The sequence below is a fragment of the Mirounga angustirostris genome, unplaced genomic scaffold, assembly GCF_029215605.1.
Source record: "Mirounga angustirostris isolate CCGP_5_RB_7025 unplaced genomic scaffold, mMirAng1.0.hap1 SCAF_7, whole genome shotgun sequence".
Taxonomy (NCBI): domain Eukaryota; kingdom Metazoa; phylum Chordata; class Mammalia; order Carnivora; family Phocidae; genus Mirounga; species Mirounga angustirostris.
This window is the reverse complement of record NW_026991715.1, coordinates 61,350,809-61,376,702: the sequence shown is the minus strand read 5'-3', so window position 1 is coordinate 61,376,702 and position 25,894 is coordinate 61,350,809. Positions and strand designations below refer to the sequence as shown.

Genomic DNA, 25,894 nt, shown 5'->3' with positions numbered 1-25,894 from the left:
TTCTAGTTTTCAAGCTATGACTCAGGCCAACGTGCCCAGAGCTTTCTTGGCACCTTGGATTCATGCAGCCTTCTAGAAATATGATAGAATGTAAGAATCATTAGCTTTGCTAATATACCATTTTCTTATCTCTCTCAAATAACACTTTCGTATCGGAAGGGCACCACCACTCTCACCTTCCTCCTCTCCGTTTCTGTAAGAACCGTCCTAAAGTCTGTTCTTTTAGGTTTGCAGCATCTGGGACCCTGGCCAGCCAGAGCTGTATGTGGGCCTTTTTGTGGCTCTCCTGTGGTTTCTTTATATTTATTCATCTGAGATAGAAGTTTGTTTGAGGAGCATAGCTAGTATCTCTCCCGTGTAGGGAAATTATGTGGATTTTCTTCCAGCTTTCATCTCTTTGCGCTTAATACTTGTGTTGATTTTGAAAATATCTTCCCTGATTTGGGAGTTCAGATATATTTTCTTTTGAGTGGTGACTATTACAATATGAATCCTTGGTAAAGTAAATAGAACATCTGCTAAATTCTAAGATGCTTATTCCCCCCCACGTGTAAATCAGAACATAGGAACCTGTCAGTCATTTGTGTAATGTGCTGATTCCCTCTCCCAAAAGTTCTTTTTATAAAATAGATAGCACCTTAGAATTTAAGGAAATTTACTGTGTGTGTGGTTTTTGTTTTCGTTTTTATTTTGTTGTTAAGTTCCATGCCCAGTGTGGGGCTTGAACTCTAAGACTGAGAGTCGCATGCTCTCCAGACTGAGCCAGCCAGGCACCCCAGGAAGTTTACTTAATGGGCATTATGGATTAGGAGCCATGACAAGCACTTTTCAGGGACTGACTAATTTAATTCCCGGGACAACTTCATAAGGTGGTGGCAATAGTATTTTGTTGTACAAGTAGGGAAATTGAGGCTCAGAGAGAGTGTGGAATTTGCTCAGGTTAGCAGTGGAGTTAGGGTTAGAAGTCCACTGAGTCCTTGTTTATTCTTACTGATAATTTGATGGCTTTGAGTTTGCCTGCCGTGAGGGTTGAAAGGAAACCTCTTGCCCACAGGTCCCTACGGAACCAACATAGAAGTAGTGTCCTTGGATGCCCAGAGCCAGACTTAAAAGAGGCAACACCCTGAGCAGGTCCATCGCCTTCACCCCACAGTGTAGAGTCTGTGTGTGATTTATGTTTTCTTTTTCTAAAACTGGGATGGAGCTCGGAGCAGCAAATATTTAACCAGAGCAAATTCCCCTTGGTGAATTCCATTGGGTCATGTAACATAGAGGTTCTTTGCCTAAAAATATTCACCTCTTACTGAGAACTAAATGACTAAGTCACCCACAGAACATAAGGCAGGTCTTAGTACATGGAGCAGTGGGTTGTTTGGCTCCTTTTATTTTGGATGAAATGACTAGTCCGTGCCACATACTCACCCTTTGATGAGCCTGAGAGCCTCTGGGACTAAACGAGGGAGGGATTGGGGTGGGGGGGATGATAGAATGGGAGTTTAGGCCCTACTGGCATTAGCATTCTCCTTGAAATGGGTATGAGGAAGGTTGGGGTGGGGGGAGAAGAGACTGAAGGTAAAAGATGGGCTGGTGGAGATGAAAGGGGTACCGACTTGCATGTATTATAGTTGGGGGGAGAGGGAGATGTCAGGAATTAGTTTTGTTGATTGAGTAGAAGAGAGAAGGGAAGGAAGAAAAAAGCTGAATATTGTAGAGCTTTAATTCTATATAAATAAAACAGCCTAATAAGTGAGGTGGTGTCATACCTCCATGAATATTAGCTTTTACAGATTTAAACCAGTATTACCTATTTGTTACAGTACTACTTAATATGGGTAGAGCTTTTGTTTCTCACTAAAAAGTTCTGAAACATTCACTTTGTGTGGGATCTCCCATTTTGTCAGTGTCTGAAGAATTTATTATTTATTTTTTACCTATGTATTTATTTTTTAAAGATTTACTTATTTATTTGAGAGAGAGAGTGCACACGTGCTAGCAGGGGGAGGGGCAGAGGGAGACAAGCCGACTGGGGTGCCTGCCACTGGGCTTGATCCCAGGACCCTGAGATCATGACCTGAGCAGAACTCAAGATGCTTAACTGACTGACCCACCCAGGCGCCTCTATTATTTATTTATTTTTGAAAAAAATTTTTTAAATGTTTATTTTAATTCCAGTTAGTTAAGATACAGTGTTATATTGATTTCACCTGTACAATATAATGATTCAACAATTCCATATATCACCCGGCACTCATTGCATGACAAGTGCACTCTTTAATCCCCATCACCTATTTAACCCAACCTCCACCCCCCTACCCTCTAGTAACCATCAGTTTGTTCTCTATAGTTCAGAGTTTGTTTCTTGGTTTCTCTCTCTCTCTCTTTTTTTTCCCCCTTTGCTCATTTGTTTTTTTTCTTAAATTCCCCATAAGATTGAAATCATATGGTATTTGTCTTTCTCTGACTGACTTATTTCACCTAGCATAATACTCTCTAGCTCCATCCATGTCACTGCATAAGGCAGGATTTCATTCTTTTTTATGGCTGAGTAATAGTCTATTGTATATATATGTATGTATATATGATATACACACATGTATATATGTATACATATACTCATACCACTTCTTCTTTATCCATTCATCTATTGATGGACAGCTGGGCTGCTTCTATAATTTGGCTATTGTAAATAATGCTGCTATAAACATAGGGCTGAGGGTGCATGTATCCCCTCAATTAGTGTTTTTGTATCCTTCGGGTAAATACCCAGTAGTGTGATTGCTGGATCATAGGGTAGTTCTATTTTTAACTTTTTGAGGAACCTCCACACTGTTCTCCAGACTGGCTGTGCCAGTTTTCGTTCCCACCAAGAGTGTGCGAGCATTCCCCTTTCTCCACATCCTTGCCAACACCTGTGTTTCTTGTGTTGTTGATTTTAGCCATTCTGACAGGTGTGAGATGATATCTCGTTGTAGTTTTAGTTTGTATTTCCCTGATGGTAAGTGATGAGCATCTTTTCATGTCTTCCTTGGAGAAATGTCTATTAATGTCTTCTGCCAAGTTTTTAATTGGATTATTTGTTTTTTGGATGTTGAATTTCTGAAGATTTTAACCCCATGAGTTTGCTCACCTGTGGTAAAACACAGCTAAAAATTCAGACTCGTTCAGAAAGCACTTGCTGACTTCTCTCATTACCTGCGTGGGGGTGCTTCCTGTGTCCTTGTGTCTAGTCCTGATTACTGTCCTGAAGCAATTTCCAGACCAGACATTCTCACTGGGATGCCCAGGTGCTTCGAACCCTATAAGTTAATACAAACTCCTGATCTATTCTTCTAGTTCAACTGTTTGTCCTCTGCCAACCCTACTTCCCCACCAAACAACACCTGCCCCCCCCTTCACTTTTTTATCATCCATACAGTCCTACCAACTATGACCTCTACCTACAGAATTTCTGGTGTCCCTGCCAGTGGTTTACCTTCTTCATCCATTACCTGGACTATTAAACCAGTGGCTTTTCAACTTACCCTCCTGCCTGAAACTGGTCACCTTTCTAGTCTGTCCTCCACATTGTAGCTTAAATTGTTGTTTCTCCTGCCTATAGGATGGGGGCCAGACTTACTAGCATAGAGTACTCCTGGCCTCTTGCGGCAAGACCCTCAATTCTTTTGAGCTTTATCTTGTGCCAAGGAATGCTTTTTTTAGTTATGTCTCATGCAATATTTAGGATAAGTATGTCCCAAATATTGTATGGGGCATTGTTAGAGGGTAGGAGAGGAACAGTAAAATATCCCCCAAACTAAGAAGGCAATTTTGAAACTGGAAAATGAAGCAAGTGACTCCATGCAATTTACAGAGTTTTATTCAGGGAACCTTATTGACGGTGGGGGTGAGGCAGGAATGGGGGGTGGATCTGGCAGAGGATGATCCATAGCAGCTGCACAGTTATCCTCTGCGAAGTCCAGACCTTAGTCCAGATTTTATGGAGTGAGGGGACATGCAGAAGGGTACTATAGTGAGATCAGAAGCTTCACATGCACCTAATAGACAGCTAGCCTTTAATTAGGTCTTGTGGCACCACCTGTGGTATATCTAACAGATTCACAGGAGGCCAAAACAAGCCTTTCCCCCAACCCCTATGCTCGGCTTGGCAGACGTTTCTAAGGTATGTATGTTAATCTTCAAGGGACCCCAAGAGGGGTCATGGAGTGAACACAAACTAAATGGAGGGCCAAAGATGGAGTCATTACTGTCAGCACTCCTGCAGACATACTTATACTAAAGAATAAGTCATTGTTTAATCAAAACTTAATTTATCTGGCAATCCTGCATGTCTGCTACTTTGTTTTGTAGCCTGTTCAGAAATACAGTAGTGTCGGGCGCCTGGGTGGCTCAGTTGGTTAAGCGACTGCCTTCGGCTCGGGTCATGATCCTGGAGTCCCGGGATCGAGTCCCGCATCGGGCTCCCTGCTCGGCGGGGAGTCTGCTTCTCCCTCTGACCCTCCTCCCTCTCATGCTCTCTGTCTCAAATAAATAAATAAAATCTAAACAAACAAACAAAAAACAGTCTCTATAAAAAAAAAAAAAAAGAAAAAGAAATACAGTAGTGTCTCTATGCATTTACATCTTGATTGGATCTAAAAAAAAAAAAATTGCAGTTGCAGAAACTTTGTGACTACAAAATATTTGACATTTCTTTATGAAATCTTTCATATCCATCTGTTCACAAATAAGGAGCTATATTTAATTGGGTCTCAGCAACAATGCATTTTTGCCTGAGACACTAACTTGAAAAAATACATTGTTTTGGAAAAACATGTTTCAGATTAGGGTGTAGTAATGACTGTGGAACTTTTCTGAGTGGAGGGAATCCTCAGTCAGGAAAATGAATTCCAGTTAAATTTAGTCTTCTTTTTGCTTATGGAAATAATGAATAATAAATAGCTTCAGTTACTATTGTTTCTTTTCTTTTTTTTTTTTAAAGATTTTATTTATTTATTTGACAGAGAGAGAGAGAGCGAGAGCAGGAACACAAGCAGGGGGAGTGGGAGAGGGAGAAGCAGGCTTCCTGTGGAGCAGGGAGCCCGATGTGGGGCTCGATCCCAGGACCCCGGGACCATGACCTGAGCCGAAGGCAGACGCTTAACGACTGAGCCACCCAGGTGCCCCTACTATTGTTTCTTTAAGATCTTTTCTGAGGATAAAACTAAATTGTCATGGTTCAATTTTACTTCCAGCTTTGTGTCATTTTTTTCCTCTGCAATATTTTTTGTCTTGTGAATAACAGTTACAATGTGATTTTCAACTTATTTTTTGTTCTGAAGAATGTTCACCTTTGATGTTGATAAGAAGCAAAGTTTGGTTTTTTTTGTTTTGTTTTTTAACCACTGGCTAGATCTTTATTTTCCAACATTATTAGTAGTAGACATATCCTGCTTGTTCTCATTATGTAAGATTTTAGTTATTCTGATAATATGCATAGGTTTTACATTGAAACCTTCTAGTTGAACTAGAATAAACCATTGTCAACCTTTATCAGAAGATTAAGGCTCAAAGAGTGCCAGTGAATTAAAAAAAAAGCCCAATTAATATCCAGTTCACAGAGAAAAATACAGATAGCCATAAATTTAACAGAAGATGTGAACCTTACTTGTAACGAGGAAGGTGGACATTGAAACAAGATAGTGTTTTTTATTGTTGGGAAGGAAAATTTTTCTCTACCCTTCAAGAATCTTCTGGCTGGCCTAAAATTTAAATTGACATGAGACAGATTAATCTGGGAAAGTCAAACTTAATTTCATACGTTTGTGGAATCCACATAATTTCATAAGCATGAGATTCCAAAGATGGGCAAAATGAGGTATATATGTCATCCTGAACTAAGGAGAAGGGGGGAAGGGGCCTGAGACCTCAATGAGAAGAAAAGCAATTTCCAGGAAGATGAAGAGGCATAAATGTTTGGTAAACATGTTTGCTGGGCCATACAGAAGCAAGGGACAGAGAGAGGAATTTTTACAAACAGACCTTGCTCAATTCTTCTTGTCTACCACACTGAGTATGCTGTACTTCTCTATGGTGTAGCTCTCTTCCTGGAGCAGGTCTCCTATTAAATTCTCCTTCCCCCCCAAATCTAAATTTTTTTAGGCAATTAGCAGGGAAGGTCAAAGTTTTTTTGAGTCTTCTGGAACATGATTGTTTTCAGATCAAAATAATTCACATACCAAAGTGCCATATCTTGGGGCCATTTGTTTTGAAACTTTACATTATCTTTAAATTGGATGTTCAGGTTGGGAATGTGAGCAGTCTCAGATTTTACTGATGAGGTATAAATTGGTGCAGTCTTTGAAAGCGTGGTTTGACTTTACCTCTTGAAACTTTAAAATTTGATTCCATTTCTAGGTCAGCAGTCCTATCCCATATAAATAATGGCACGTGTACAATGAAGCATGCATAACAGTGTTTATTGAGTCAGTGTGTGTAATAGCAAGAAAACACAAGTAACAGAAAACAAAAACATCCTCCCCAACATGTTCACTATGGGAATGCTTATCTATTCTTACTATAAAATATTAAATAGTGGTTAAAAAGTGGATCGGAGGGGCGCCTGCGTGGCTCAGTCATTAAGCGTCTGCCTTCGGCTCAGGTCATGTCTCAGGGTCCTGGGATCGAGCCCCGCATCGGGCTCCCTACTCGACGGGAAGCCTGCTTCTCCCTCTCCCACTCGCCCTGCTTGTGTTCCCTCTCTCGCTGTGTCTCTCTCTGTCAAATAAATAAATTAAATCCTTAAAAAAAAAAAGCGGATCGGAATTTTATGTATAATTAATAGGGAAAGATCTCCACGGCTTATTTTAATTGGGAAAACGCATATTGTAGAACAATACGTATACTCTTTTATTTAACTAAGTTGTTTGTTTATATACTGTATATATGGCACCATAGATATGTATATGTGGGTACATTATGAGAATTAGGGATGGGGACACACTTGTAAACTAATAAAAATACCCACCAAATTGTTAACTCTTGAGAGGAGTGATATTTTGGGGTGGGAGTGAAAGAAGTCTTTCACTTTTTATTCTATATATGCATTTCAAGAAAAATATATCCATGTGTTACAAGTATAATTTTTAAAAATTCTGATGCTAGATTTCAGAATTCATTTAGGCTAAGTAAAGGTGAAGTGGTATGCTATAGCACTGTATCTTTAAAAATGATTCAGGGACGCCTGAGTGGCTCAGTTGTTAAGCATCTGCCTTAGGCTCAGGTCATGATCCCAGGGTCCTGGGATCAAGTCCCGCATTGGGCTCCCTGCTCAGCAGGGAGCCTGCTTCTCCCTCTGCCTGCCACTCCTCCTGCTTGTGCTCTCTCTCTCTCTCTCTGACAAATAAATAAATAAAAATTATTCAGAAAAAATTAAGAAAAAGTCTTTGGAAGAGGGACTTTTTTCTCAGTCTGCATTTCTCTCTGCACAAGGTGCATTTCCATGTTGGATTTTGAGTTGTAGGCTGAACAAACACTTCATGATAGCCCCTCTTTTTTTTTTTTTTTAAGCTTTTATTTATTTATTTGACGGAGAGAGAAATAGCAAGAGAGGGAACACAAGCCGGGAGAGTAGGAGAGGGAGAAGCAGGTCTCCCGCTGAGCAGGGAGCCCAATGCGGGGCTCGATCCCAGGACCCTGGGATCATGACCTGAGTCGAAGGCAGACACTTAACGACTGAGCCATCTACGTGCCCCCATGATAGCCCCTCTTTACCGGGCTTTATTTTATTTTATTTTATTTTGTAGAAGTCTATTTTTGAAGTAATCTCTATACCCAGCATGGGGCTCAAACCTACCACCCCAAGATCAAGAGTCACATGCTTTTCCGACTGAGCCAGCCAGGCACCCCTCTGTTTACCAAGTTTTGACGGATGACTTTTCTTTTTCCTCAGATTCCTTTTTACGAAGATATTTGTAAAGGCATTAAAGCTGGTGACACCTGTGAGAAGCTGGTGGGGTATTCGGCGGTGTATAGAGTCTGTTTTGGAATGGCCTGTTTCTTCTTCGTCTTCTGCCTCCTGACCTTGAATATCAACAGCAGCAAAGGCTGTAGAGCCCATATTCACAATGGGTAAGTCTTTGGTCTTCGGGGGTGGGGGTGGGGAGTTTGCCCTTTCCTGATACTTAGAACACTGTTCCTCCATCTCTTGTACTCATCAGACTAACTGCTCTTCCCCTAGTTGAGATTGTTGACTCTGACTTTAGGGAAGGTGGGACTTGTCACCCCTCGGTGACACTAAGAACTAGAATCCTATTTGTAACACTTACTACCACAATGAGAGCTGCCGCGGAGACAAGAGTTTTTATTTCTCGTGCTAAGACCTGTCCCTACATCATTCCCCCCTCCTCCCAACAAAGTGGTGTTTTGCACAGAGGCCACACTGAGTTGGTCTAATTATGGGAAAAGGCAGTCTCCAGTCACTTAATTACTCCCTCTCAATTTGGAAGGAACAGTACCAACAGCAGAAACACGGGCTGATGTGCTTACCTTCTAAGAGCTCTTTTGTCCTTCCATGAATATCATCTAAATACATTTCCTCTTTTTTTTTTAATTTTTTTCCTTCCAGCTTTTGGTTCTTTAAACTTCTGCTGCTGGGGGCCATGTGCTCAGGAGCTTTCTTCATTCCAGATCAGGAGACCTTTCTGAATGGTACAAATGGGGTATTGGGGTACCTATTTATTTTGTTCTTACCCATTTTGTAAAATTGTTGCAAACTGTAGTCCAGGGTGCCTTTGATATTTTGAATTAGTGATTTTCTTGTGGTTTAATAAAAAATTCCTTCCTTACCTGCCCACACTTCATCCACCGTCTCCTCTCCCTGTCCCCTCCTCTCCCCCCTCCCCGCCCTTCTCGATCTCTCCCCTATTCCCTCTGTTTCTGGCTGGGTGTTACCTTGCAGCCTGGAGAATTCAAATGGTAATTTTAAGGCTATTGGCCTGAAGGGAGAATGGGGCACTTAAAATTTGTTTGAAAACCAGTTTAGCATGTCAGCGTGACCCCATCAGCCATGTTTGAATAGGCCCAGGGAGGCCTTGTTCTTTCCCAGCACTGCCCAGGAAATCCGCCTCCACCTGAAACCAACACGGGGCTTCTGAGCAGCTTCAAATCTGCTTGCAGCTGAGCTGAGACCGGAGAGGCTTATCTTACTTATCTAAACTTACCTTACGTGAGACTGTATACCATTGAATTATTTTCTTTTTCACCAAATTTACCAAAATTAATTTAATTTGAAGCCTTTAATCATACCTGAAATGGGGGCCTTTTTTCAAAAGAGCCAGGGAGGGAAAAAAGCCTGAATTTCAGTGGCTCAAAACATAGTTTTAACCCAAATGAATTCATTTTTCTAGTTCAGGTAGTAAAAACATTCACGCTGTGTCAGCCCATAAGGAGTGGCCCACGGTCCCTCAAATGGTCACTAGGGTCCGGCTAATATTTAGGGTCATACTAGTTGGTTTTTTTTTTTTTTTTTAAGATTTTATTTATTTGACAGGGAGAGAGAGGGAGAAGCATACTCCCCACTGAGCAGGGAGCCCAACATGGGTCTCGATCCCAGGACCCTGAGATTGTGACCTGAGCCGAAGGCAGACACTTAACCAACTGAGCCACCCAGGCGCCCCTACGGTCATACTAGTTTTATGTAGTCCTTAAGGGAGTTATATCTAAGTCTTGGTTTTTCCCAAAATTTTGTTAACTAGCTTTCTGTTCCCCACAGATGTACTTTTATGTATGAAAATGGTAGATTTAGGGGGCACCTGGGTGGCTCAGTCGTTAAGCGTCTGCCTTTGGCTCAGGTCATGATCTCAGGGTCTTGGGATCGAGCCCCACATCGGGCTCCCTGCTCCGCGGGAAGCCTGCTTCTCCCTCTCCCACTCCCCCTGCTGGTGTTCCCTCTCTCACTGTGTCTCTCTTTGTCAAATAAATAAAATCTTTAAAAAAAAAAAAAAGAAAATGGTAGATTTAGGATGGGAAGGGGCCTAGCAGTCCTCTAGTGCATCTTAGTCATTTTTATAGACAAGCTGTAACCCAGAGGAGTGACATGGCTCTTTCAAGGTTAGAGCTTCCTTGTCGCAGAGAAGTGGATCTGAGTCGCTTGGCCCCCAATCTGAACCTTATTTCCCTACTAGCCTCTGGTGGCTCCCTAGACAATACAGTTTGAATCCTTTTCCCTCTTAGTATGTGTTTTTACTTTTAAATTGTGGGTCATTGTTGATTCTGTGAATGGCTGCATCTGTTAGGCTGCCTGGCAGGTACAGTGTGTAGCTTAAGCTCAGGTGCTCCTGAGCCACACTCCTTGTGCTCACATCCCAGCTATGTCCTTTACTGGCTATGGGACTTTGTCCCATTTACATAGATTCTCAATTTTTCTTATCTGTAAAGTGGGCATAATGGTGGCACCCATCTTATGTGATTGCCTGGAAATTGAATGTGTTGCAGATACACTAAGAATGCAGTAAAGATGAACTATAGTCATTATTCTCCTTTGAGCTCAACACTGGAACAATCATCTCATCTCCTTTCGGATTATCTTCTTTTGCAGCCTGGCGCTATGTGGGAGCCGTCGGAGGCTTCATCTTTATAGGCATCCAACTCATCCTGCTCGTGGAGTTTGCACATAAATGGAACAAGAACTGGTATGTGCATTTTGGGAAAGTTTCCAAGGGAACTCACCCGTTGCTCAGAGAAACTGCCCACAGGACGGGGTTGATAGAGGCTCGACTCTGAGTTGCACTGGCCGGGATCAGCAGCCTGCTCACACCTCAGACAGCTTGCCGGCACTTTCCCTGCACTCCTGCTCTTTGAACCTTTTCATTCACTCCTCTCCCGTGCTGTTTTTCTCTCCTTTCTTACTTTGCTTATAAAATATGAATGAAGGGGCGCCTGGGTAGCTCAGTCGGTTAAGCAGCTGACTTTGGCTTAGGTCATGATCTCGGTCCTGGGATGGAGTGCATGAGCATCAGGTTCCCTGCTTGGCAGGGAGTCTGCTTCTCCTTCTGCCCCTGCCCTGTGTGCAGCTACCCCCCTTGTGCTCTCTCTCAAATAAATAAATGAAATCTTTTAAAAATATATGAATGAAAATACCTATTGTACCTAGTAAGACTTTTGTTATTTTGTAGATTTTATACGTATCATGTTATTTTATACTGTTTTGGAAAAAAATCAGAAATAATGTATGAATTTGAAATTTATTTTTTATCTTGGACAAAACAAAATATATGGTCCAAATTCTTTGAAAGTACTTTTTTTTTTTAAAGATTTTTAAAATTTGTTTGACAGAGAGAGCTCACAAGCAGGGGGAGCGGCAGAGGGAGAGGGAGAAGCAGGCTCCCTGTTGGGAGGACCCCTGAAAATGCTTCTCATTCTTTTCATTCTGATTACATTTCTCAGCTTGGTAGTAGTAGTTTCATTTGGGTTTTGGTTTTGTTTCTTTAGAGAGCAAATCAAGAGGTGTGTGAGTGAAAGGCTAGTGTTACCATTTTATAATTTGGAAAATATTGGAGTAAGTACCCAAATACTTAGAGTCAGTTTTTAAAATGTTTACAGCACATTGAATAGTCACATAGGTAGCACTACAGAAATTTATTTTGTCTAATAAAAAATCATCCTAAGTCTTCCTAAAATTTTCACATGTATACTTCAAAACGGGGAATTTTTAAAATAATAACATCTTCAGTACTGAGTGCCTGATTTGCCCATTAAGTAGTATGTTCTCTCGAGAATACTTGTACATCTTCAGCTCTGATTTGATTGTTTTGATTGATTCTGAAGCCATTTTCCGGTACTAATTATTGATGCCAAGCTGTAACAGGCATTTTGGAAGAGTTTGGCTGCTATAAAAACGTTCCAGAAACCACTCAATAAGAATGGCTTAAGAGCTTTGCAACAAATGATGTTATTGTTGTCTCAGCGTTGAGGCTAATACCCCAACAAAATCCCTTTTGTCAACATACTCATAGTTGATTTGTCTGCCTAAAATTAGGATTAAGCTAGGAAGCTCACTAATAATGTACTTTCAGGTAAATTAACTTATTAGTTTTTGGGGGGCATCTTTTTTAACTAAGACTGTTGCTTACAAGGTTAGTCTAGAAAATATAATACATCGCTCCTAATGGAACAACCAAAGTGCTTTTTCTTCCCTTTTCTTCTCTGTTTTCTGTTTTTTTGGGTTTTTTTTTAGGATTTTCTTTATTTGTCAGAGAGAGCACAAGTAGACAGAGTGGCAGGCAGAGGGCGAGGGAGAAGCAGGCTCCCCCCTGAGCAAGGAGCCCAACGTGCGACTCAATTCCAGGACTCTGGGATCAAGACCTGAGCCAAAGGCAGACGCTTAACTGACTGAGCCACCCAAGCATCCCTGTTTTCTCTTTTCAGTAAACATCTTCAGAAGGAAAAGATCCTGATGGTAGTAGGATGGAGGCCCTGGGCCCAGAAACCAGGAAGCTCCGGGTGTTCGTGTCCCTGCTTCTCTAGTTCAGTTTTCTTTTACGCATATTACTTGGCCTCTCTGACCTCACTTTTCACACCTGCAAAATAATATAGTTGCATTAGATGTTTAATGTGTTTTTTTCTTTCTACCTCGAATTTTGTGATTTGAAGTGACAACTCTTAAAAATGAAATAGCAAAAAGTAGAAGGTACATTCCGGTGTTTCTCACAAAGACCCATCTTCTGAATGTGCTAGATTTGTAATTTCTATTGTGGTTGGGTTCTCCTGAGTCCTGAGCCCAAGTACAGCTGACTCTCCCAACCTGGTGCCCGCTTACTTTGTTGGTGCTCTGCCCATTTTCTGGTTCTTTTCTCATTTCCTTCCAAGTGCTTCTTTCCATTTAGCATTTATTCACATTTTGGAGGAGTATTAAGTGTGTGCCCAGACAGTGTGGTGATAGGCACTGAGAGTATAAAGAAAACTAAGTCATGGTACTTAGGTGGGACGTCTGCAAGAGCAAGCTGTCACCGAGGAGGAAGCCACGAATCTGGAGCCACGGGAATGGCAGCCATTTTGCTACTATTGCTGCACAAAGTTACGTTTTAACTGTTGACAGTCCTCGCAGCAGTATTCATTAAGCACATACTATCTGCCAGGCACTCAACGGCAGGAGAAGAGCAGTGAACACAGTGATGTCCTGCTCTGTGGAGCTTACCTTCTCCTTTTGGGGAGGGCAGGGAGCATGGGTAGATCATCGGTTTATGACCAAGCAAATAAGTGACAGGCTCGATGGGGAAAAGACTGGAGGAAAAGAAAGCAGGGTGTGGGCTTTGGGGAGAGCAGGGCAGGGAAAAGCTTCACGATCTGGTGTGAGGGAGTTAACCGCGACCAGAAGGAAGGGAGAGAGATGGAGGCAGGACTCTGCTTGTTGAGGGGCAAATGGGCATCCTCTGTGCCACACCCCAGTGCTGAGGGGTGGGCACCAGAGGAGAGATAGGAGATGGCATTGGGTCAGATCATGGCGGGCTTCTGGGGCTGTTGTGTGAGATGGAAGGGCATCACTGGGGTTTGAAACAAAAAGAACATGATAGGATGTATATTTTAATTACAGAAAAGATTAGAGGGGGAAAGAGTTGCAAGTAAGGAGACCCATGGGAGATAATCCAGGTGAAAGATGACTGTAGCTTGAACGATGATAGCAGCAGTTAGGTTCTGGTATATTCCAGAGTTGGAACTCGTAGATTTCGCTGATGGTGATGAGGACATGGTGGGGGAGGAGGGAGCCAGGAGAGAAAAATTGCAGTCAGGAGCTGTTTTCTTTTTGTAAAAAATTCCTCTTCTCAGGGCACCTGGGTGGCTCAGTTGGTTAAGCGTCTGACTCGTGGTTTTGGCTCTGGTCATGATCTCAGGGTCGTGGGATCAAACCCCACCTTGGGCTCTGCGCCCAGGGCAGACTCCGCTTGTCCCTCTCCCTCTGCTCCTCCCCCTGCTTGCGTGTGTTCTCTCTCTCTTTCTCAAATAAATAAATAAAATCTTAAAAAAAGAGAGAGAAAGAAAGTCCTTCATATGCTAACAAGAGCCCAAAAGACCAGTGGAGAAACAGTCGCACCCCACCCACACTGGCCAGCCGTGTTCACCTTTTTCTACGTGATGCGTTCTGGTTCTCTGTCATTGATTACCATTTGGCTTTCAGATTTTTTTTTTTTTTCATTTCTCGAGTCTCATTTTCTGTCATTTCCTTTGTGTGCCTTTTATGTTAGACTAATTCTGTGGTCATTGAGTGCCTGGCTTGGTTTCAGGAATATGATGGTCATTATCATTTCTGTCTTTCCTCCTGTTTGTCTCTGGCTGCAATAACTTTTTCATAATTAAAACATTTTAGCTGAGTTGCCTGAATACTTTCCAGTTTTGTGAAAACATTAAGCAAGTTGCTTTCTCTGTGAAGTTTTGTTAGAATGTGGTTACAGTGGGGCCGTTTAATCATAAGGCAGATGAGAATGATTCACTCCGTGCTCCCTCTTGTTCTGTCCTCTTTGTTTAGTGGTTTTGAACATTCTATTTTGTTGTTGTTCTGAATAATTTCTGTAGGTTGTTAAACCACCACTTATTTCTCCCATCCCTTTATTAATAAGTATATAAACTGGAAAGCAAATTAATCTCTTTAAGTTTCTTATTATAATCCTGTTATGGTTTTTACTCACTGCCCAGGTGATTTTATTCTCTTTACACTCTCCCTCCATCCCACGTGGCATTGTTCTGGAGAAGCAGTACCACGGTCGATGCCCCTTTGCCGTGGAGGGCTGCAGGGGCTGAGGTCCGCCAGTGTTTCTCTGAGTGAAGGTCGCTTGCTGCTTCTCTCCCCAAAGAGAAGCTGTGGCAGCACCTCTAGTAGGATGCGGTGCCATGTCCGGGCTCTGTGTTGAGCGGGAAAGCGTGAAGAGAACCCCATCCAAGAGCCACTTTTTTGTTTGTTTTGTTTTTTTTTTTTTAAAGATTTTTTAATTTATTTATTTGACAGAGAGAGAGAGAGCGAGAGCAGGAACACAAGCAGGGGGAGTGGGAGAGGGAGAGGCAGGCTCCCCGCAGAGCAGGGAGCCCGATGTGGGACTCGATCCCAAGGACCCTGGGATCATGACCCGAGCCGAAGGCAGATGCTTAACGACTGAGCCACCCAGGCGCCCAAGAGCCACTTTGTTTTTAAGACTTGCCAAAGCTGGGCACCTGGGTGGCTCAGTTGGTTAAGCGACTGCCTTCGGCTCAGGTCATGATCCTGGAGTCCCGGGATCGAGTCCCGCATCGGGCTCCCTGCTCGGCAGGGAGTCTGCTTCTTCCTCTGACCCTCCCCCTCTCATGCTCTCTCTCTCTCTCTCTCATTCTCTCTCTCAAATAAATAAATAAAATCTTTAAAAAAAAAAAAAAAGACTTGCCAAAGCTGACCCCAGGGAGATTCCTATTCAGAATGGGGAGGGTAGAGTCAAGTCTGTGGATGTGCATTTTAGTTGATGAATACACATAAAAACAGAATGTTTTAGTGTTTAGAAAACATCCTGAGCCTGAACCAGAACAGTTTTGCATATTTTACCTGTACCTTCTGGCTTTGCTGGAGCATGACTGTGGCAAAAGGGTAGGTCTCTGGACAACTGGGTTTCTAATGGCCTGGGGCCTGAGAGCCCCGCCAGTGCCTGAGGGGTGGTAAATGTGGTCAGAGAATGGGGGCTTCGTTGACTTGTCTTCTCTCCTCTCCCTCTTACCCACTTGTGGAGAAACAGGACTGCAGGCACAGCCACCAACAAGCTGTGGTACGCCGCTCTGGCCCTCGTGACCCTCATCATGTACTCCATTGCCGCCGGAGGCCTGATTCTGATGGCGGTGTTTTATACACAGAAGGACGGCTGCCTGGAAAACAAAATTCTCCTGGGGCTGAACGGGGGCCTTTGTCTGCTCATTTCAGTGGTAGCCATCTCGCCCTGCGTCCAAAATCGTAAGCACGTTTTTTCCCCCTTCCTCCTTATTTATGTTTTGTTGTGTGTTAGTTTGAGCAAAACCTCATGTTTTTAGTTGTGTTTTTAAATTATGGTCTTTCCTTAATTTACCATGGATGGGTCGGCCATAGGAAGGGTGGGACTGCAGTCTCCTCTTCATATCCCACACTTGGGTCGAATGTGATCGTTGGCACGCCTCAGGTCAAGAAAGATCAGAACGTAGTGAAGTCAATAAATGGGAAGACAGATGTTACCATTATTATTATTTTTTAAATATTTTATTTATTTATTGGAGAGAGAGACAGGGATAGCGACAGAGAGTACAACACAAGCAGGTTAGAGAGGGAGAAGCAGGCTCCCCGCTGAGCAGGGAGCCCGACGTGGGGCTTGATCCCAGGACCCGGGGATCATGATCTGAGCTAAAGGTAGACGCTTAACCGACTGAGCCACCCCGGCACCCCAGATGTTACCATTATTAAATAATGTACTACAAGGAGCCTTTAAGTGGAAGATGCCTTGAGTGTATATTAATAACTATAATCCCTGTGTAAAACTGGAATGAGAAGGCTCCAGAAGGAGCTCTTTCTGGGCTCATCTTTCACCCAAGGCCTCTGGGTCAGAAATCGGGAGCCATGTGGCCTAGGAGTCAGGAAGCAGGAAATCCAGTCTGGCTGAGCCAGTAGCTGGCCCCACGAGCTAACCTTCCTCAGACCTCAGTCCTTTCTCAGCAAAGCCAACAGAAATCTGTAAACCTTCCTGGCCCAAGGTTGTTTCAAAGGCAAATAGAAGAGGGGTGCCTCGCTGGCTCAGTCAGTAGAACATGTGACTCTTGATCTTGGTCATGAATTCGAGCCTCACGTTGGGCATAGAGATTACTTAAAAACAAACAAAAACCTACAGAGGCAAAAAGGAAGGGATAATGGGATTTGAAAGTGCTTTAGAAAGTCCAGGTCTGGTTTATCTTTTATAAACAACTTCTGATGTCTTAAGCCAGAATACCATCTTTGGCTATAGAAAGAAGTAGTCAGGGGCGCCTGGGTGGCTCAGTTGTTAAGTGTCTGCCTTCGGCTCAGGTCATGATCTCAGGGTCCTGGGATCGAGCCCCGCATTGGGCTCCCTGCCCTGCTGGAAGCGGGCTTCTCCCTCTCCCACTCCCCCTGCTTGTGTTCCCTCTCTCGCTGTGTCTCTCTCTGTCAAATAAGTAAAATCTTTAAAAATAAAAAAATAGAAAGAAGTAATCATAGTCTAATATTCTTGAAGGTATCTTACTCTACAGGTGATGAAATGCAAATGATATCCAGGTTTCTAATAGGAAAAGGGAAAGGTGGCCAATAATTTATAGTCCCTCAAATCATTTCTAAAATGGTGATTTAAAAAGTGAACTAGTCTTAGGGTGCCTGGCTGGCTCCATCCCGATTGGAAGAGCGTGTGACTCTCGATCTGTGGAGTCATGAGTTCAAGTCTCACGTTGGGTATAGAGATTACTAAATTAAATAAATAAACTTCAAAAAAAAGTGAACTAGTATTAAATAATTTAAAGATTTTCTGGTACTGAAAATTTCAAGTATATTATTGAAATTGAGAGTCCTAATCTCCTAGTCCCTTTTACTGATCAGTTAAGAATTTCCTAAAACACACTAGTGTTCAGATTAAACTACCATTTGGGTTAAATCCTACTTTTTAAAATAGTTATAATATGTTGGGGTGCTTGGGTGGCTCAGTCGTTAAGCGTCTGCCTTCGGCTCAGGTCATGATCCCAGGGTCCTGGGATCGAGCCCTGTATGGGGCTCCCTGCTCAGCGGGAAGCCTGCTTTTCCCTCTCCCACTTCCCCTGCTTGTGTTCCCTCTCTCGCTGTGTCTCTCTTTGTCAAATAAATAAATAAAGTCTTTAAAAAATAATAAAATAGTTATAATATTTTGAAATATTTGGTTTAATGCCATTAGTTGCTAAAGTGAGTCTTATTCCCGTGCCAAAGAGCAGCATTATAAAAGACTATTTCTGTATCTTTATTGGTTAGTACAATTTATTTTATTTTTATTTATTTATTTAATTTTTTAAAAGATTTTATTTATTTGAGAGAGAGAGGGCTGAGCACGAGTGCGGGGCAGAGGGAGAGGGAAAAGCAGACTCCCCCTGAGCAGTGAGCCCAATGTGGGGCTTGATACCAGGACGCTGAGATCATGACCTGGGCCAAAGGCAGACGCTTAACTGACTGAGCCACCCAGGCTCCCCTGGTCAGTACAATTTAATAATTAAAACTTGAAACAAATTTAATCAGAGGGAAGACTGGATGAACTAAATCCTTTCATGTAGGCAGGTGGTTGAAAATTCCACCAAAAAATGATAAATCCTTTTTGTCATATCCTGGTTACTCTGAATGATTGAAACAGTTTAATTTAAATATTATAACATATTAAAGCTCTTCCCTCAATGAATGCTGAGCCCCAGTGCCTTCCTCTTTACCTGAACTGGTATTCCCAAAGGTGTTGTTTTTTGGTTTGTTTGTTTGTTTTTGTCTATTGACAGGTCGAGCTTTTTTCCACTGTCATGGACTTTAAGTGTCTGATGGCTTTGTAGAATCTGGAATCCATGCCCTATGAAATCTGTCTCCCATTTACTTCACTAAGCTATGTGGTCTCACAAATAATGATGGTGAATTTTCTTCTGAGGTCTTAATATTTAAGAGCTCGTGTTAATGAACCTCAGGAGGACTAGGCAGTATGTTTAAGTACAGTTGTTACTTAAAAAAAAATTTTTTTTTTAAGATTTTATTTATTTATTTGACAGAGAGGGACACAGCGAGAGAGGGAACATAAGCAAGGGGAGTGGGAGAGGGAGAAGCAGCCTTCCCGCGAAGCAGGGAACCCAGTACGGGGCTCGATCCCAGGACCCTGGGATCATGACCTGAGCCGAAGGCAGATGCTTAATGACTGAGCCACCCAGCCGCCCCTAAGTATAGTTGTTATGAAAATAACATGGTGGTAGAGCACTCAGCAGAACCTGGCATCTCTAAAGTAACATAGTTAGGCTTAGTGTATAATTCCATCCACTTCCCTGTCTTTTTAGTGTTGTTTGGAAAATATGTTATTGACCTCTTCTTCCCTTTAAAGATGGGGGTCCAAGTTTGAGGAGTATCATTTGAGGATGGGGACCTATGTTTTTAGGCTTTCTTATTTTTGAAATTTAAAACTCTGTGTTAAAATCTGTCACTTTGATTTTCCAGGACAGCCCCATTCCGGGTTACTGCAGTCAGGGCTCATAAGCTGCTACGTGATGTATCTCACTTTCTCGGCGCTGTCCAGCAAACCCGTAGAAGTAGGTAAGCCAGCCTGCCTTCTTAGGGAGCGTGGGTTTGAATGTTTTCATTGCAGAGGAAGGAGTATGTCTCTACTGAGCTGTTGATGAGAATGTCAGAGATGTAATAATCAATATAGATGATCTGGATTTTTCACTAAATAATGTCCTTAACGTGGGATACGAAAATGAAAATTTCTTCTTCTGAGTCTTCCCGCTGTGTAGGAAAGACAGGAACAAAGATGGGCTGTTGAGTTTGCTTTGGGGCTAATCTACATTTTCCTGCTCTGTGTTTTCAAGGAACATCATTGTGTTTTGCTTATTTTGCGTTGTCTTTTTCGTTGGTTACTAATTTCCTTTTCTTCAGATGGTCATCTCTCTGACTGTAAGAGAGGGTGGGAGGAACGTGGGAGTGGGAAGCAGGAGACAGGACTTGAGCCCAGCTCTAACGTTGGCTGACTGTGTGACCTTGAATTGCTCTTCTTAAATGTTTATAGCGACAACACAACATGTATGAGCTTGGGAGTCAGATCGCCTGGGTTTATAGCTTGGTTCTGCCACCTCAGTAACTTGTAGAGGGTTATTTACCTCTCTCTGCCTAGATACCTTGTCTTTAAAATGAGGATTTTAATAAGGTAATTAAATAAGATTCCTATTTTATAGGGTGGTTTTTAAAGAATTCAATGAGTGTGTATGTGTGTATGTATATATGTGTTCCTGGCATGTCGTAGGTACTCTATAACGGTTAGCTATTGTTATTGTAGTGGTTGTAATGATTATTTGAGAACTATAAGAGCCCTATTCTATTATACATTGTTATTATCTGAGCCCCTTGCCAGTAAAAGACCAAAAGACCATTTCTTATTTTGATTTCTGAACTCATTATATTTCATCATCCATATTGCTTTTGTGATATATAAACGTGTATATAAATGTATACACACATATATACACATAAGTATGTATGAATGTATGTATGTTTGGGTACATTTGATCTTGTATAAATCAAGTTAAATAAATGTGCTATCTGGGCGCCTGGGTGGCTCAGTTGGTTAAGCGACTGCCTTCGGCTCAGGTCATGATCCTGGAGTCCCAGGATCGAGTCCCGCATCGGGCTCCCTGCTCAGCAGAGAGCCTGCTTCTCCCTCTAACCCTCCTCCCTCTCATGCTCTCTGTCTCTCATTCACTCTCTCACAAATAAATAATCTTAAAAATAAATAAATAAATAAATGTGCTATCTTTTCTCTAGAATAGAAAATTGAAGTTGTTTTCCTTTTTTAAATGTAGAAAGTAAATGCAAAGATAATTTTGAAAGTTTTATATACATGTACTGTGTGTATGAGTCTTGTCTTTATAGCTATTTATAGTGCAAAGTGATACAGTTGTAGGTCTTATTAAGTATGGTCTATCCTGGATTTAATTTAATTTTTTTTTTTTTAAATAGCTCTATCTTGACTCTAAGTTTATTTAGGTCTAGTTTCTTTAAGACTTTCTTTTACGACTATTAATTTTTGGTTTTAATGTAATGAGGTTTTTGGCTACAGTGTTTTTCTCTTAAATGGCAGGTATCACTTACAAATAGAAAACTTCCTTTTAATTTCAGGTGGTACTACTTAAATAGAAAAGTTCATATTTTGGTCAGTTAAAAAATTTTTTTTTTTCATTGGCCTAAGAATAAAGATTCCTTACACCACAGTACACACAGCTATTTTTGCTGTCTCAAATGTGAGTGCCAGTAATAATTGTAGTCTGTCTCCTAATACTTAGAATGTGCATGTTTGTAAAATGGATTTTATTTTTATTTATTTATTTAGGGAGGGGGAGAGGGAAAAGGAGAGAGAATCCCAAGCAGGTTCCACACCCAGCATGGAGCCTGATGTGGGGCTTGATCTCACAACCTGGAGATCATGACCTGAACCAAAATCAAGAGTTCGATGCTTAACCAACTGAGCCACCCAGGCACCCTGCCTCTTGAAACTTTTAAGAAATCTAGAAAACCTGCAGGATATTCCCAGGTCACACGCTATTTTTTTATTTTAAAACCTTTTTTCTTTTTTTTAAGAGATTTTATTTTTAGGTATCTCTACACCCAACGTGGGGCTTGAACTCACAACTCTTGAAAACAAGAGTTGCATTCTTCTTTGACTGAGCCAGCCAGGCGCCCCAGGATGTGTTTGTGTTTAGCACTTACTTTTATTTTTTTACAAGTGGGTTCCACGCCCAGTGTGGGGCTTGACCTCATGACCCTGAGATCAAGAGTCACTTGTTCTACCGACTGAGCCAGCCAGGCAACTGATGCACACATGCTGTTTTTTCTCACACCTTTGCACAGGTAATTTTATTCTCTCCTGTGGGTGTCAGCAGTGTTCATAGACTGTAATTTGAAACACTCAGAAAGCACATACCTGAGTATTGTCATTTTTTTTACATCATGATTCAGTAACTACTAACCAGTTACACCTATTAAATACAGTGGAGAAAATGATATATCTGTACTGTTCCCTTGTAAACAAGGCTTTTGTGCACAATGGTAACAAATGGAATTAATGCTACTACAGCATCATTGAGGAAAGAACTTCTCTTTAAATAACTCTTCTATTTATAAATAAACTGATGTTTTTTAGCACTGTAGATTTAGGACATTTACAGACCTGATCGACAAAAAGAAACAGGACATATATATTTTTTAAAAGAAAATGTAGAGGGGTGGTGCCTGGCTGGCTCAGTTGGTAGAGCATGTGACTCTTGATCTCGGGGTTGTGAGTTCAAGCCCTGTGTTAGGTATAGAAATTACTTAAAAATAAATTTTTTTTTTTTTAAGATTTTTATTTACTTGTTTGAGAGAGAGAGTGAGGAGAGAGCGAGAACATGAGCTGAGGGGGTGAGGAGAGGGAGAAGCAGACTCCCCGGCTGAGCAGGGAGCCTGCTGTGGGGCTCAATCCTGGGACTCCAGGATCATGACCTGAGCCGAAGGCAGACGCTTAACTAACTGAGCCACCCAGGCACCCCCTTAAAAATAAAATCTTAAAAAAAGAAAGAAAGAAAGTGTAGAGAAAGGGACCATTATGGAAGACCCTTCCTGGGAAAGGAGGTAAGAAGTAAGCAAAGGATAATAGCATCACGACCACCCTATTACTGACAGTAAAGGGACTTCGCATGTGGGTGGAGGCTTTGGACCGGGTGGCTCTTGCACAGCCAGTATGTATTTGGTTGTTGAGTAGCCTCGACACGCTTCCAGAGAGGATAGACACGGTGGAAACTCAAGAATGTCTGCATACTACCTCTGTTTAGAGCCTGCTAAGTCAACTGAAAAATAGGTATAGTTTTACTTTTTACTAGTGTTAGAAGAGTACTGAAAAGAGCAAGACTCTTACTGCATCATGGCATGGAGAAACCCTTTGGCATTCAGCTGGAATCTGAGGGTCTTGTTCGAAGAGGCTGCTTAGGTGGGAGGGGGTGCTTTTTTTTTTTTTTTAAAGATTTTATTTATTTATTTGACAGAGAGAGACACAGCGAGAGAGGGAACACAAGCAGGGGGAGTGGGAGAGGGAGAAGCAGGCTCCCCGCAGAGCAGGGAGCCCGATGCGGGACTTGATCCCAGGACCCTGGGATCATGACCTGAGCCCGAAGGCTGACTGAGCCACCCGGGCGCCCCAGTGGGTGCTTTGAAATAGCAGCAATCTAGTCTAACTTCAGTGGGACTGTAGAGTAGGAGTTTCCAATAATAAGCCTTCACTCTTCCAAGCTACCCAGATTTCCCCCAACTGAATGTCTGTCTGCTACAACAGGCTTTTCTAATTAACTGTGATTACTTTGTCTTTTCCTTGTAAGCTCTAGACGAGCATGGGAGGAATGTGACGATCTGTGTGCCAGACCTTGGTCAGGACCTGTACAGAGACGAAAACTTGGTTACTGGACTTGGTACCACTCTCTTGTTCATGTGCATCTTATATTCATGGTAAGTCTTAGGAGATACTTGAGGCAACCTTTGCAACTTTAAAAGTACGGAGGAAATTTTAAGAAGGGTTTAGCAACAGCAGCGAGGCAGCGAAGCAAATCCCACCTGAGGAAGAGGGCAAGTAGCTTGAAGGAAAAAGTGTGTGTCACAGCATCGAACCTCAGTGTTTGGACTTCGTTTTCCTTACTTGTATTTATATGGGTGACTATAATAGATCTATAGGACGTTGCAGCCCTTGAGGAAACGGTTGAATATTAGTCGCTAAAGCATTTTTGGAGGGCAAGGGAGTACAAAGTGGGGAAGAAATGGTTTGCGCCAGAACATTTTGGCCGCTTTCTAATCCACGGGAAATGCCATTTGTTCTGCTGCTGATGGAAAGAGTACAAAGCCGTACATACATGGTCATTTTGTGCTTGGCCCAAGAAAGACAGGAAACGCCCCTTTTCTTTTATGCTGAAACCCACAGTGCTGTTAAAGCAGGCTGTATTTCACATGCTCGTTCGTGGTGGGGTTGGTGCCGCCTTTATTTAGAATGTTTGAAAGATTGCCCAAGGGGGAAAAGTAACGGGTAGAAATGCTTAGTTACCGATTCCGAGTATGTATTTCAGTGATAATTAAGCTTCCCTTTGGCAATGATCTTCTCACATTTAGGTTTTACTTCTGTGTTTTACGTTTTCTTTGTTAGGTTTCAATGTATAAAAATTGCATCTTGTTATAGGTGTAATGTATTATGGTCTTCCCCTGGCAGAAACTGAAGAATCCTGACAGTGCTAGCTTATATAAAGAACATGTCTTTCTGTACACCCTGGTATTTTCTCTTACAGCTCTCACACTCCCTCCTGTTAGAAAGGGACCTACAGACAGACATTTTGGAGACACTGGAACTGGGTTTTTAGAGTACTTGTTCAGCCACGTGTCAGGCCATGAAGTGCTTGCTTGGGTGCAGGTGGTTGTCCCAGTGAAGGTTCCGTAACATTGGTCCTCATCCTGTCCCCGACAGAGTGACAGATTCTCCTGACAGCGGAAAGGACCACGGGGACCATGTCTGGCCTTTCATTTTTAATTAATTCCATAGCTGTTCACTTCGTACCTACTATACCCAAAGCAGTAGATGGGATTCGGGCCCAAGTCAGTGGATGTTGTCAGGAAAACCATAAAGCCACCCAAATTTTGAATGCTGATTGTCAGCTCTTCTTTCTCTGAGTAAGCTTTTCCTTCCTGAGTCTGTTTTTCTTGGGCTTCGGGGGCGGGGGAGGGGGGGAAACGGCGACGGCACAGCTAATTTCATCGTTTATCCCTCAGGTTTTTTTCTATATTGGCATGTAAAAAATATTGCAGATGATGTGAGGAGAAAGTAGATGACTAATGAGCGCTTGCCCCTGACGCCCCGTCTCACAGCAGCGCTCCAGAGCTACCAGGTTCCAGGAGGGCTCCCCTTGTGTGGTCGCTGCTGCCCACCCCCTCCTCCCAGCGGGCACCGCCGTGTTGCACTTTAATCACTAGCGTTCCATAACGTCTGTTACTGGCATTTACAGAGATTCCAGGTAGCTGCGGTCAGCTTTGAAAATTGTTATCCTTTTTAAAAGATTTTATTTATTTATTTGATGGAGACAGAGATACAGCGAGAGCAGGAACACAAGCAGGGAGAGTGGGAGAGGGAGAAGCAGGCCTCCCGCTGAGCAGGGAGCCCGATGCGGGGCTCGATCCCGGGACCCTGGGATCATGATCTGAGCCGAAGGCAGACGCTTAACGACTGAGCCACCCAGGCGCCCCATCCTTTTTTTTTTTTAAAGGAATATCTAGAATTTTTTTCTTTTTTAAGATTTTTTTTTTTTTTAAGTAATCTCTACACCCAATATAGGGCTTGAACTCACAACCCCCAGATGAAGAGTTGCATGCTCTTCTGACTGAGTCAGCTGGGCGCCCCAGGAATATCTAGAATTCTTGATAGCAGTTGTAGGAAGCCTAAAGACTGCGTAGTGTGAACATTACATGTTTTCCCTGAAAGCCCCAAGATTGCTTGGGTTTGGGGTTAACTTTTTTGTAAGGTCCTAGAAGCCTTACTGTAATGCTGTCTCCTCACCTGCTCCTTTAGGGGGCTCTCATGCTGGCCTCCACACTCGGTTTCTGGTTCTCTGTCATAAGTCCTGCTTCTGGGGCACTCACTATGAGTATGTCTTATCTTTGCTGTCTTAGCTAGAAGGAAGGGTTCAACCTAAACCTACTCCCTGGCTTTACAGCTGAGGCCATTCTTTCTCTAGACGCCTCTTCTGTTGTCCCCAGGCATTACTGCTATAAGAAGTATCAGAGCTTGGACCCCATGCAGGGGTTCCCTAATGGCTCTTTGTGTAGGTCCATCCCCCGGACACCCCCTTAGGCCCCAGCCTCCACTAACTACTCCTTAATTCCCCTCTTGGTCTCTAGGTTTTGATTGAAATTGTTATTTTGTTGGCTTCAAGTTCAGACTGTCCAGCCAGGCAGGATCCTGGAGTCAGTCAGCTTCAGTTCCCTCGTTGTACGTAAGGAAACTGAGGGGCATAGAGCCCATTTCTGTGATTCTCCACCCCCAATCTCAGGAACCCTCTCCTTGTGTCTCCTTGGCTAGAGTGCTGGGAGAGGCAGGTTCATAGCCGTTTTTCCCCCTGGGATTGTTTGGAGTAAGGTCCTTCACTGAGGTTCAAGGATAAGCTGGATGACTTTCCT

At 42.6% G+C, this 25,894-nt stretch overlaps 1 protein-coding gene across 3 annotated transcripts in view; it reads left to right on the top strand.

The window, feature by feature from the left end:
* SERINC5 (serine incorporator 5) overlaps positions 1–25,894 on the top strand; it is a 100,809-nt gene that overhangs the window by 65,343 nt on the left and 9,572 nt on the right. For all 3 annotated transcript variants that reach the window (XM_045897365.3, XM_045897355.3, XM_064596291.1), the window contains 6 exons: positions 7,928–8,106; positions 8,603–8,685; positions 10,574–10,667; positions 15,726–15,937; positions 19,163–19,258; positions 23,065–23,191. In XM_045897365.3, the coding sequence (XP_045753321.1) occupies positions 7,928–8,106; positions 8,603–8,685; positions 10,574–10,667; positions 15,726–15,937; positions 19,163–19,258; positions 23,065–23,191 (791 nt within the window). The remainder of the gene's footprint in view (positions 1–7,927; positions 8,107–8,602; positions 8,686–10,573; positions 10,668–15,725; positions 15,938–19,162; positions 19,259–23,064; positions 23,192–25,894) is intronic.